The 12745-nt window shown below is 57.4% G+C and overlaps 2 protein-coding genes and 1 non-coding gene across 11 annotated transcripts in view; 2 read left to right on the top strand and 1 right to left on the bottom strand.

The window, feature by feature from the left end:
- ABCC10 (ATP binding cassette subfamily C member 10) overlaps positions 1-5478 on the top strand; it is a 20855-nt gene extending 15377 nt beyond the window's left edge. For both annotated transcript variants that reach the window (XM_027127331.1, XM_027127332.1), the window contains 8 exons: positions 1016-1359; positions 1670-1839; positions 2341-2501; positions 2787-3040; positions 3969-4114; positions 4212-4309; positions 4556-4668; positions 4994-5478. In XM_027127331.1, coding sequence (XP_026983132.1) covers positions 1016-1359; positions 1670-1839; positions 2341-2501; positions 2787-3040; positions 3969-4114; positions 4212-4309; positions 4556-4668; positions 4994-5147 — 1440 coding nt within the window. In that variant the 3' untranslated portion in view covers positions 5148-5478. The remainder of the gene's footprint in view (positions 1-1015; positions 1360-1669; positions 1840-2340; positions 2502-2786; positions 3041-3968; positions 4115-4211; positions 4310-4555; positions 4669-4993) is intronic.
- Positions 5409-10436, bottom strand: DLK2 (delta like non-canonical Notch ligand 2). Of its 8 annotated transcripts, none has more exons than XM_027127338.1 (6): positions 10263-10436; positions 9277-9403; positions 8938-9001; positions 7805-7935; positions 7194-7338; positions 5409-6328 (listed from the first exon to the last, which is right to left on the bottom strand). In XM_027127338.1, the coding sequence occupies exons 2-6, from the start codon at positions 9350-9352 to the stop codon at positions 5593-5595; spliced, it is 1152 nt and encodes a 383-aa protein (XP_026983139.1). In that variant the 5' UTR covers positions 9353-9403; positions 10263-10436; the 3' UTR covers positions 5409-5592. The 8 variants fall into 8 exon arrangements, with proteins under 8 accessions (XP_026983139.1, XP_026983138.1, XP_026983136.1 ...); XM_027127337.1 differs by lacking the exon at positions 10263-10436 and adding an exon at positions 9892-10138; XM_027127335.1 differs by lacking the exon at positions 10263-10436 and adding an exon at positions 9892-10138 and having other exon boundaries at positions 9277-9591.
- A 1619-nt stretch (positions 10437-12055) lies between these two features.
- Positions 12056-12127, top strand: TRNAE-UUC (transfer RNA glutamic acid (anticodon UUC)). Its single transcript has one exon. It is a non-coding gene; the product is annotated as a tRNA-Glu (tRNA).
- The last annotated feature ends 618 nt before the right edge of the window (positions 12128-12745 follow it).

The raw sequence follows: 12745 nt of genomic DNA on the forward strand, positions 1-12745 counted from the left end.
TTTTTTTTTTTTTGCGGTACGCGGGCCTCTCACTGTTGTGGCCTCTCTCCTGTTGCGGAGCACAGGCTCCGGATGCGCAGGCTCAGCGGCCATGGCTCACGGGCCCAGCCGCTCCGCGGCATGTGGGATCTTCCCAGACTGGGGCACGAACCCGCGTCCCCTGCATCGGCAGGCGGACTCTCAACCACTGCGCCACCAGGGAAGCCCTCAGCAAGCCTTTTGACCTAGTGCCCTGCCTTAAGATAGGACTGATCCCCAAGTAAAGGCAGAGAGTTGGGGGACAGGGAAGGTAGAGAAAGGGAAAGGGTCTTTGAGACCGTACCTCCCAGTAGTAAGTAGTCTAAATAGCTAGCAGTTACCAAGCACCTGCTCTGTGGCAGGCAGACCCTACTAAGCTCCTGACTGCTGTCTGTGGCTTTAGTCCTGCTGTCAGCCCCGGGAGGTACAGTTTCATTACTATCCCCCTTTTTGAGATGAGGGACAGGGGCCTGGAGGAGATGAAGCCCTCTTACATGGGGTCTCACATCTGGTAAGTGGCAGGGCTGGAATCCAAGAAGCAGTCTGACTCCAGAGCCTGCGCGCTTGACCATGGGACAGTGTGGACTTTGACTGCCGCCCTCACCACTCTGTCCCGCCACAGGCAATCAGGATGTTCCTCCTAACGTCTAACTAAATCTCACTCATGGCCTGAAGACTCCATCTTCTGGAAAGAGATTAGCTACCTGCCCTTGAAAGGGGGGTAGGCACGCCTAGCACAGAAGTAGAGGGGTGGCCCGCCTGGCCTCTCAGGGCCCCCGCTAGCCAGAGGGATGGGAGAGACTGTCTCTTTCCCACCTGGGGTATTCTTCCTCTAAGCTCCTCCAGCCCCGCCTCAGTGCCCCCAAACTCTGGGGACACTTTACTCCTTTCCTCTTCTCTACCTTGGGCCTTTCCCCCCAGCCCACCTCCCCCAGGGGCTGCCTCCATGGCTTCTCCGCTGACCCCTGCCCTGGCCCACCCACACCCCTCCTCCCAGGCGCCGGTGACTTTCTTCGACTCCACGCCCACGGGCCGGGTCCTCAACCGCTTTTCCTCCGACGTGGCCTGTGCGGATGACAGCCTGCCCTTCATACTCAACATCCTCCTGGCCAACGCGGCAGGCCTGCTGGGCCTCCTGGCTGTGCTGGGCTCTGGCCTGCCCTGGCTGCTGCTGCTGCTGCCGCCTTTGAGCCTCATCCACTACCGCGTGCAGCGCCACTACAGGGCCTCCTCGAGGGAGCTGCGGCGCCTGGGCAGCCTCACCCTGTCTCCTCTCTACACCCACCTGGCTGACACCTTGGCGGGCCTCCCTGTGCTCCGGGCCACTGGGACCACCTACAGGTGTGTGAGGTCTGCCTCCTCTAACCAGTGCGAGGGGGGTGAGGTGCTGGGGGGAGGGGGGACCCCTGAGAAGAAGGGGGTCGGGTCTCAGTCTCCTGAGAAGGGAAGGGTGGGTGAGGGCATAGGGGGAAGAGGAAAGAAACAGAAAAGGGGGAGAGTGACGCTGAGCAGACCCCTACGAGAGAGCACATTGGCTCCTCCGTACCACTGAGGTGCAGCCTGTGGGCGTGCAGGTCAGCTCCGAGCAGGAGGCATCCTACGGGCAGGGCGTCTGGGCAGGTCCGTGCAGCTGTGGCGTGGCTTCCCCCAGGTTTGAGGAGGAGAACCAGAGACTCCTGGAGCTAAACCAGAGGTGCCAGTTTGCTGCCAGCGCCACGATGCAGTGGCTGGACATTCGGCTACAGTTAATGGGGGCTGCAGTGGTCAGCGCCATCGCAGGCATCGCCCTGGTGCAGCACCAGCAGGGCCTCGCCAACCCAGGTGCCGCCCCGGGACCCTTCACTCTCACCTCAGAAGTGTGTTATTCCCAGCACCTGCCCCAGACCTCTCCCTGCACTGCCCCTACAGCCCCAAGCATTTTCACCTCCCAGCCGGGGTTCCCTGTGAGGATGTGTTGTAATTCTCATCACCCGCATTTTAGAGTTGAGGAAACTGAGTCTCAAGGAGTCACTCACCCTGGTGGTCGTGGATCTGGGACTAGTCAAGTCTTCTGATCTCCGCCCCTCCCTGCTCACCCGTCCTCAGCACTTAGCAACTGGCCCTAGCCCACCTGCCTTCCACCCGTCGTCCCTCGTAGCCTTTCCACTCTGTTGCAGCCAGCCTCCTGTGGGCCTGGGCTGGCTCCTGCATCTTCTTCCGTCAGTACCAGCTTCCTCTAAATGTCCACGGTCCACAGCTCAGGGTTCGCCCGTTCTTCCCAGCCATCCCCACACACATCCCAGCGTCCAAGCCTCCCCTGGCAATTGTGTTCCCTTCCCCCAGGACTCGTGGGCCTGTCACTGTCCTATGCCCTGTCCCTGACGGGCCTGCTCTCCGGCTTGGTGAGCAGCTTCACACAGACAGAAGCCATGATGGTGAGCGTCGAGCGGCTGGAGGAATACTCCTGTGACCTGCCCCAGGAGCCCCAGGGCCAGCGGCCGCAGGTAGCCTGCGCCCTCACCCCAGCCTGGGTGCTAGAACCCTGAAGGATCCTCCTGACAGCCCCAGTCTCTCCCCCAGTTCCTTTCCTTGTGCCCCTCACCATTTTTTCTCTGCTCCTGTACCGTCCCCTGTGATCTCCCTGATTTTTGTGTCCATCCCCCCATCACTCCTCGTTTCCCCCACCTCTCCTCTCAGGGCATCCATCCCTCAGTCCTCTCCCTTCCACTCTCCTCATTCCTCCCCGTCTCACCCATCTCCCTCCCTCTCCCACCCACGGACCCCACCAGCTGGGCATTGGCTGGCTGAGCCAGGGGAGCGTGGAGTTCCAGGATGTGGTGTTGGTGTACCGGCCAGGGCTGCCCAATGCCCTGGATGGGGTGACCTTCTACGTGCAGCCTGGAGAGAAGCTGGGCATCGTGGGCCGCACGGGCTCTGGCAAGTCTTCCCTGTTGTTGGTGCTCTTTCGGCTGCTAGAGCCCAGTTCCGGGCGAGTGCTGCTGGACGGCGTGGACACCAGCCAGCTGGAGCTGGCCGAGCTCAGGTCTGGGGGAGGGAGGAGAGGGGACCAGACTACTGGCACTTAGAGGAAGGCCCAGTTAGGAAGGCTTTATATCAACTCAGGGCAGACAGGGTTGATCAGGTGAGACGGAGGATGGGACACGCAGGCGAGGATAGTGAGCTGCCAGTGCTCAGGTCGGGGTTCATAGCTGTGGTCCTAAGGTTTTCACCTTCCCAGGTTCACCTTGTACTTCCCAGCATACACCTTCCGCTCTAGACCACCAGTCACTGCCTCCTGAGTCAGAGCCTCCCAGGTGCTGTGACCTCAGGCTTGGCAGGCGGTGCTTGGGACAGCTGGAGACCTGGGCCAGTTTCCTCTGGCCACAAGGGGTCTCACCTGGAGCTAAACACGCCTCCCAACCACGTTGCCCTAGTATCATTTTTTCTGAGTTCCATGATGCGGAAAAAGGTAGGGATGCTCTGTCCTAAAGCCCATTACTGATCCCAGGCCCTGGCCCTGGCCTTCCTGCCTTCTCTTCTAACCTGTGGTGGCCATAGGTTGACCATATGGCTCCTCAGGACCCAATTTCAGGCCCGCTTCCAACCTTGAAGCATCCCCTACCCAGTCATTCCTTGGTCCCCTCTGGTCATTCTTTGCCATCCACTGCTGTCCCGTGATGGGAGTCAGTACCATACGGTTTAGCTCGGGCTTGTTCTGTTTTGCCCCTCAGTGAGATGTAAGCTCCTTAAGGGCAGAGTCTAGGCCTTTGGTTCCTTTGGTATTCCTCATAGCACTGGCACAGTTCTAGGTACATGGCTGACCAAGCGGGGAACAGGACGGGGGTTACGTTCAGGTCTTATCCCCAAGCTTTTCTGAAGGGCTGGACCTATAGCTAAAACCTGTGCTGGGAGCAGAAGTGGCCACATCTCCAGCCAAGACCCCCATGTCCTGTCCCGTCCTCATCCCCCAGATCCCAGCTGGCAATCATCCCCCAAGAGCCCTTTTTGTTCAGTGGAAGTGTTCGGGAAAACCTGGACCCCCGGGGTCTGTACGAGGACAGGGCCCTGTGGCAGGCCCTGGAGCAGTGCCACCTGAGTGAGGTGATCATATCTATGGGTGAGTTCTAGGTCCTGTCCTGCATGGTGGCAGGAGTGAGCAGGGAGGGGGTTGAGGGAGGCTCAGAACTCAGGGATGAAGATGCTGCGCTTCGCAGGTGGTCTGGATGGCGAGCTGGGCGAGGGGGGCCGGAGCTTATCTCTGGGGCAGAGGCAGCTGCTGTGTCTGGCCAGGGCTCTCCTCACAGATGCCAAGGTAAGACAAGAGGAAGGGACATTCGAGAGGGCCAGGAAGAAGGCAGGGGACGTGTGAGGGGTGGGGGGTGAGGAAGTGGACTGGGGAGAGGTCTCAAGGGACCTAGTTAGCGTTTCTTTTAGAGCTGGAGGTGGGGAGCTGTGGGCTGGCCTGCGCCAGACCGGGAGGCGGGGGCTGGGGCTTATGTAGCAGCCACGGCTGACCCTCTTCTCCCTCCTCCCTGCTCATCCTCTCCACATGGTCCAGATCTTGTGTATCGACGAGGCCACAGCAAGCGTGGACCAGAAGACAGACCAGCTGCTCCAGCAGACCATCTGTAAACGCTTTGCCAGCAAGACAGTGCTGACCATCGCCCACAGGTGTGTAGGCATCCAGAGTGAGAATCTAACCAGGGGCTAAGGTGTCATGGACCCATAGCCTCCCTTCCTTTCAGAAACCCCAGGGGTCAGGGCTCCAGAGATTCCAACCTCCATGAATCTCAGCTCCGTGTTCTCCAGGCACCAACCCAGGCCCTTTGTAGCGCATTGTCTGAGGGAGCCTGCAGCCCCTCCCCTGGCACAGAGCCAGGGGCTGAAGCCTGTGGGGCAGGCTGGTGCTGTCCAGAGGAGAAGAGGAGGGAAAGCAGGTCAACTTTCTCTAGGGCGTCGTCCTCCATCCCCACGCTGACCACCCTCTCCCACGCAGGCTCAACACGATCCTGAACTCAGACCGGGTGTTGGTGCTGCAAGCCGGGAGGGTGGCGGAGCTGGACTCCCCCGCCGTCCTGCGCAGCCAGCCCCACTCGCTGTTCCAGCAGCTGCTGCAGAGCAGCCAGCAGGGAGCCCGCTCCTCTCCCTGAGGGCCCCGCGTCCCTGCCCACAGGGCCTCCCTCTGTGCTACCCACTGCTGCCTGGTACGGGGGGCCTGCCGCTGTTTACACCCTTCTGTGGCTCTACCTCTCTCTCACCTCCGCAGAGGGGAATAGGGTACCCTGGGCTCCTCTTTACAAACCACTCCTTCTCGGGGGCAGAGTCCCGCGGCTTCCCCAGAAGCAGGCCTCTGCTCTGGCCCTCTTGCATCTGGGACTCCAGGCGGGTTTTTTCTGACAAAGGAGCCCACGTGCACTTCCATAGTTTTATTTGATAAAGTTCCATCTTACACTCTGTATTAAAAAAATAATATTTCTGGCATGAGGCTGAGGTCCCTCAGTGTTGGGTATCCCAGCTGAGGGGTGGCGAGAAAGGGCCAATCCACTCTGAGCGGCAGAGGAGACGAAGGAGGGGGCAGGAAAGCCCCCACCTCCATCACAGTGCTGTGGTCTTCCCAGGCTCAGGGGGCAAGTCAGGCGGCAGGGGGAGCCCTGCTGACAGCATGCTAACCTGACACTCCTGGTCCTGGTGCGCCGGGGCATAGTGTGGGGCAGAGTAGCAACAGGGTCCAGGGGGGCAGACACCCCGGCGCCAGGCCCTCAGGGTCAGCAACACCGTGGACAGGACCAGAGTGGCAGTGACAGCCCCAAACAGCACCACGGCCACCAGGCTGGACTCGCCCAGCCTGGCCTCTTGCCTCCGCACTACCTCCTTCACGGAGATGCGCAGCAGACCGGCGCCCCCGCTGTGGGGAACAGGCCCCGTGGCAGGTACCACCACAGCCAAGGTGGGCCCCCGGGGGATGTCCGCTATGGTGGCGGGATCTGGGACAGGTAAGACTAGCTCACAAGTCTTGCCACCATAGCCACTTGGGCAGAGACAGTCAAAGTCGTGGACCCGGTCCCGACAGCGGGCCCCTCTCTGGCATGGGTGGCTGGCACAGTCATCCAGGTTGATGGTGCAGAAGCGCCCAGCAAAGCCCTCAGGGCAGAGGCAGGAGAAGCGGTTGATGCCGTCCAGGCAGGTGGCGCCGTTAGCACAAGGCCGCATCAGACAGTCGTCCACGTTCACCTCACAGCGGGCCCCCACAAAGCCCGCCAAGCAGCGGCATGTGAAGTTGAGGGCGAAGCCCTGGTCGTCCTGGCACTGCCCGCCATTCCGGCACGGGGAGCTGAGTGGGGTGGGAGAGGGCATTTTACCGACTGCCATCTGCAGGGTAGCCCGGGTCGACATCCTGATCACTGCCACCACTACCACCCCCCTTCTAGCTATGTCACCTTGAGCCACTTTTCTGTGAGCCTCAAATGCCTCATTTTAAAACTAGGATTAGAGGAATTCCCTGGCGATCCAGTGGTTAGGACTGTGCTTTCACTGCCAAGGGCCTGCGTTCGATCCCTGGTTGAGGAACTAAGATCCCACAAGCTGCACAGCACGGCCAACAAATAAATAAATAAAAGTGTTAGAAGAAATTTTAAAATAAATAAGTATTTTTAAAAAATAAAAATGGGATAAGAGCAGTTCCCAGCTTCCCAAATGGTAAGGGTTAGATGAGATAATCCAGGGTCAAGCAAGTAGCAGAGGGCCTGGCCCCAAAGCAAGGCTCAAGGCAAGTGTACAGTTATTATCCACGCAGGCTCTCAGGCTTGACCTGGAAATGAGGAAGAGTCCAGACCTGTAGGCCATTTCCCCATTCACCACGAGGCATCAGGCTGCTGCGTGGAACAACTTTAGGGGCCGCGTGCCACCCTTCCTGGGAGGATGAGGGGAGTCCTAGGCCCTCAGCCTCCCCACCCAGGGGAGTCACACACTGATGTGTTACACCTCCAGCCCCTGTAGATTTTTGTTGTTGGAGAAATGGTTCACATGGTACCAAAAAAGTTGAGAAACCCTACAGATACTCTGACAGACTGGGTTTTATCTTTGAGTACCCCCGTGTGGGACTTCTGACCGTCAGCCCTAACGCTGCCCCACCATCCTCTCAACAGTCCTCTCTCCTCCCTCACCAGATCCTCATCTAACCTGGGGCCAGCACTCACCCTGCCTGCTCACAGGGTCCGGCCTTGCGCTCACAGTCACGCCCGTGGAAGCCCGGTGGGCACACACAGTGGTACTTGCCGCCCCCGTCATATACGCACTGGCCTCCGTTCCGGCAGGGGGACTGTGTGGTACAGATGTGCTCATCTGGAGAGGAGACCAGGAGGGCTCGGGGTTAGCCCCTCATGTCTGGCACCCAGACCTGCCCAGGCCCCACCCAAAGTTCTGTGGGCGTGGCTCATACTACAATCCCAGCCTGGGCTGGTACAGTGTAGTGGGGGAAAACAACAACACTGAATTTGGAGTCGGGAGGCACTCAGCCCTGGCCCTGTTAGTCTGTCTCAAAGTGCCTTTGGGCAAGTTGTATCTTGTCTGTAGATCTCAGTTTCCTCATCTGTGATATGAGTACAGTTTTCCGCAGGTGTCTTGCCTACCACATAGGGTTGTGTTTAGGACCAGTTCAGACGACAGATAGGTATAAAGTCTAAAATTATAAGCTACCATATATTTTCGGGTTTGAGCCAGACACAAGAGGTGCTCAATAAATAAGGATGGACGTTCTCCCAAGACACATGGGGTCCCCAAACAACAGCTACCCTCTCTACTCCCCTACCTTTGTCACAGAACTTGCCTGCCCAGCCACTGTGACAGATGCACTGCCAGGGCTGGTGGCAGGTACCATGCTGGCAGCCAGGCATCCTCACACAGCGCTCACAGTGCAGCCCCTCCCAGCCCGGGTCACACCTGATGGGGAGAAGCACAGGGTCAGGGCTCTGGGTAGAAGGATGTGAAGAAATGGAGGAGGCAAGATCAGAGCTTCTAGGAAACAGACAAATGTGACAGCCCCCAAGTGAAAGCAGGCCTATCCCAGGTCGATATAGGGCTGTGCAAGGTCACGGGACACATATATGGTATCAGACCATCAGACACCAGCATTCAAGTCCTGGTTCTGCACTTTGTCTAACCTTTCTGAGCCTCAGTTTTTTTCACCTGTAAACTAGGGATACACCTGGCAGGGATGTGTGGAGGAGGAAATTACGATGATGTCTGTAAGTGCCCCCAGCACAACTCCTGGCATGTCTGAGGTGCCTAGAAACGTTTTTTTAAAAAAGAGTGACCTTGAAAGGGCATCAGGACTATCTTCCTACCCTGATTCCAGGGCAAAGGCCTGCTCTACTTCAGAGAGTCCCAAGCACCCTCAGGACCTTGCCCTGTCAGCTCATTTCCTTATGACCAGACACTCCTTTCCTCCTGCTGCAGAATTTGCCCAGCCCCACCCCACTGAGTCAATTACTCAAATTCATCAGAAAAGACTCTCGTAAGCGCTTCCCCGCAGCAACCCTTGCAACAGCCTTTCTTTTCCAGGCTAAACCAATTATATTTATGTCTTTCCTTTATCTCCCCTTTTCCTTATGGCTCCCACTCTCCACACTCCCTCAAGCTTCGGGTCTTTCTCCTGGTATCTTGAAGAGGAATGTTGCAGAATGCCTGGTTGGGAGAGTGAAGTGGGGAGCCGTAAGCTAGAAGAAGCAAAGGAGAGGCAAGGCAAAGGGGAACTGGGGAGGAGTAAGCACAGGGTGAAGGGCTGGCCTTCTGCCCTGTGTGCCATGTGCACGAGGGGATGGGGAGAGAGCAGTAGAGTCTTAAGCCCCTAGACATTCTGCTCTGGGGCTTGAGCTGGTTGTGGGTGTGGAGGCCCGGGAAATGTGGAGCACAGCGTTTGGGAGCACGTGCTCGGAGAGGTACCTGCAGGAGCCATCAGGCGCACAGCAGCCGTGGGCCAGGTCACAGTGGGAGCTGCAGTCATCAGCTGAAAGAGATTGATGTGAGAGGGGTGAGCCCGGGGTCAGCGCTCAGCTGCCTGAGATGCGGGGCTAGGGAGAGGATGCAGGGTCCCAGTAATTGGGTGGACTCAGCTCTGGGACAGGGCAGAACAGAGACTCATCCCATTCCAAAGGGATGTCCTGGGTGTCGCCAACCCCGCGGGTCGGAGCGCCTGCAGTGCCATCTCTGGCCGGCAGAGGTCAACGTGCAAGCGAGGGACAGCCGGACAGGGCCGCGACCTGAGCCCAGGGGAGCGCTCACCTCGGGCAGGCTTTACGGGTGCCCCCAGGATGCACAACAGGCACACGAGATGTAGGCAGCGGCAGCCGCTGGGCATGGTCAGCCCCGGCCCCAGGAGGGACAGACGGACCGCCAGACGTGCGGACACCTGTGGGACGGCACAGGCTGGGAGGCGGCCGGACGCGGAGATAGCGGCACAGATTCCGGTTCCGAGTGATAACGAGCCGAGAGGGGAGAGGGGCATCCAGACAGAAAAAAGCGGTGGGGGCAGCGGAGGGCGGGGTTGGGAAGGTCTGAGCAGACGAGGGGATTGGAGACAGGAACCGGGAGGGGGCTCTGTAGGAAGGAGTTGAAAGATGGGCAGCGCAGAGCGAGGTCAGGACACTGGAAGGGCCGGGGAACGCAATCGGACGGAGAGGGACAGGGAACAGCGCCGAGGGGCGTCCTCGAGCACGGGGGCGACTAGGGGGCTGGTTCCCGGCAGCGAGCAGTCTCTGCCCCCCACCTCCGACTCCCCGCAGGACTTGCTCCCGCATCCCCTTCCTACCTCCACGGCACTCGGCTCGGCCGCGGCGCGGGGCCTGGGCACCCCAGAACGCCCCCAGCCCAGCGCGCCCCTGCCCTCGCGGTCCTCACCTCGGGCTGGGAGGCGGCGCGCCCCGGGGCGCAGAGTGAGGCCGGATCCGACGGACTCAGCTGAAGGGCTGGGCCGGGGCGCTGGACCGCCCTTAGCGGGTCGCGGGGCCGGGCGCCCAGGCGGCTGCCATGCGAGCCAGCGCTGGGGAATCTGGGGCTCAAGGCGACCCCGAGCGGCGGCGGCGGCGGCGGCGGCGGCGGCGGCGGCGGCGGCTCTTCGCACGCGCTCAGGCCGCCTGCCAGGCGCGGCGTGTGCCGGCGGAGCCCGCCTCCCCCCTCCCCTCCCGGCCCGTAGCCGGCCCGCCCCACACCCGCCCGCGCCCGGCGCCCACCCCCGGCGACGCACCGCGCACCCCCGCCCCGGCGCTCACCCTTCCTCTGGGCCTCGCGCTCTCCTGGGACCCCACCCTCCGCAGCCGCCCGACCTCTCCGCACCTCGCTCTCCCTGATGGGAGGAGGAAATTATGGGAGTCTAAATGGGAGCAGACTGTAAAGGGTCGGCCAAATGTGCACAGCCGTTATTCTCCATCTCACATCTCCGCTTTCGTGACCCGCACTGCTCACCCCACGCCCCACCTCTGCTCTCACCAGCCCACTTCCCATCACGCTTCTCATATATATCCCATGCACGTTCAGGGCATACTTGCCGCTCCTGGCCCTCCTCCTGTCACCAGCCCACGCCTCCTCCATTTGTAAATCCTACATCACCTGCTTAATCTGTCTGCTCCCCTCCTCCTCCGCCCCGTCCGCTTCTTTCCCCCCTCATTGCCAACCACAACCTTCCAGGATCGATCCGTGTCTAAGTATTAGCCTGGCCCACTCACCCACCCCCTCCATCCCTCCTTCCGTCACGTCTGTCTTTCCTACCCCACTACTTTCGTGACCACTACTGGGAAGCTTCTCTGAACTGGGAACGCCCCTGACTTTGTAAATGTGCCCCCCAAGTTCCCACCTGTGTACCCCGGAAAACATCCATTCTTGACCTCAGGCTAATCATCGACTGCCCCAAACCCAGAGCTCAGACTGAGAGAGTTATGTAGGGGGAGTGAGGGAGCTCTATCCCTCCAGGCTAATGGCTCAGAGATATCTGTTCAAGGCAGAGGCAAGGGCAGGAAACCGTTTCTTGTTTGCACAAGGCAAGAGGGCAGAGATCAGGACCACCATTGTCCATCTCTAGTCCTTCAAATCAAGATTTCACCAACTTTGGACTTCCCTGGTGGTTCAGTGGTTGAGAATCCGCCTGGCGGTGCAGGGGGACACGGGTTCAAACCCTGGTCCGGGAAGATCCCACATGCCATGGAGCAACTAAGCCCGTGTGCCACAACTACTGAGCCTGCGCTCTAGAGCCTGCGAGCCACAACTACTGAGCCCGCGTGCCACAACTACTGAAGCCCGCACACCTAGAGCCCATGTTCCACAAGGGAAGCCACCGCAATGAGACACCTGCGCACTGCAACGAAGAGTAGTCCCCGCTCGCCGCAACTAGAGAAAGCCCGCATGCAGCGACGAAGGCCCAATGCAGCGAAAAATGTAAAAAATAATTTTAAAAAAAGATTTCACGATCTTTAAGTTCAAAACATGGGAAGGAGGAGTCCTAGCCCGTGCAGAGCAGCTTCCCACAGACATCCCCCAACAAGTTGGAGCCGCTGGACTAATTTTTCTTGCATTCTCCATTGGACAGAACAGCCACACCCACCCTATCTTCTTAGCCACCTTCCCTGGAACTCTGATCACCTCTTTCCTCAAGAGCTTTCTAAATTTGAGTTGAGTAATGCCACGGCTCTGACCATTTATTTTAATTTTTTTCACTGAAAAATTGCAAAGAACCTATCATGTCCAAAATTACTGTAAGTCAAATAGATTATGGTATATCAACGCTATGTGACTATTAAAAGTCACCTCTTGGAAGTCTAAAGATATATTTTTTTAAAAGCTAAGAATACGTCAGGTGAAGGGGAAAAAAAGCAAGAAGCAAAACAGAATGTGTCTCAATGTTGGCAGTGATTTTTTTTTCCTGGATGATGGAGTTATAGGTTATTTTTTCTTATTGCTGCTTTTCAACATTTCTCATCTTTCCAAAATGGATGTGTTCAACTTTTTCTTCCCTTAAAAGAAATTCAGTAACATTAAAGAACTTTTAGAATAAACTAAAAATTTGGGGAATTCCCTGGTGGTCCAGTGGTTAGGACTCGGCACTTTCACTGCCGTGGCCCGGGTTCAATCCCTGGTTGGGGAACTAAGATCCCACAAGCCTCGTGGTGTGGCAAAAAAAAAAAAAAAAAAAGTAAAATGTTAAAAATCACTCATGATTCTATTTGCTTCATAAAACCACTGCTGTTGTTTGACTCCTTTTCCTATCCAGCTGTTTTTACACAGAACCTGTAATGTTATATCCTGCTTTTTTTTTACTCCTCATCATATACTGATAGTCCTTAAAATCATAATTTTTGTTATGGCTGCATGATAGTCTATGAAATAGATACACCCAAATTTAACCTAGCCCTCATTATTGGATACTTAGGTTGTATTTACTTTTTGCCATTATAAATTCATTCAACAAATATTTACTGAGCACCTATGTGTTACTACTCCATGCCAGACATCATCCTAGGCACTGGGGCAGGCACTGGGGCTACAGCTCCCAGATAAATAAAAGTGCTACAAATTTTCCTGCATACAGATTTTTTCCCCATGTTTTAGGTTCCTTCCTTAAGATAGAGTCTGAATTGATGAGTGACTGACTCAAAGTTGTGAAAAATGAAGAGTTCCTTTTCATTAATGAAATTCACTCGCATTCACTGATGAAACAATAAAGATACTTGAAGCTTTAGAAGTTGATAGCATCAGATTGTAT

Source organism: Aethalodelphis obliquidens, unplaced genomic scaffold (genome assembly GCF_003676395.1).
Source record: "Aethalodelphis obliquidens isolate GAN/ISIS:26980383/991018 unplaced genomic scaffold, ASM367639v1 scaffold31, whole genome shotgun sequence".
NCBI classification, from domain to species: Eukaryota; Metazoa; Chordata; class Mammalia; order Artiodactyla; family Delphinidae; genus Aethalodelphis; species Aethalodelphis obliquidens.

What these genes read in the sequence shown, in the direction of transcription:
- DLK2 (XM_027127335.1), bottom strand. Translation starts at nt 9,499, where the DNA reads ATGCCCCTCTCCCCTCTCGGCTCGTTATCACTCGGAACCGGAATCTGT. An exon ending in ACCCGTAAAGCCTGCCCGAG is followed by an intron (nt 9,002 to 9,276) that starts GTGAGCGCTCCC and finishes AATCTCTTTCAG; the next exon opens with CTGATGACTGCAGCTCCCAC. An exon ending in GCGCCTGATGGCTCCTGCAG is followed by an intron (nt 7,936 to 8,937) that starts GTACCTCTCCGA and finishes TCTCCCCATCAG; the next exon opens with GTGTGACCCGGGCTGGGAGG.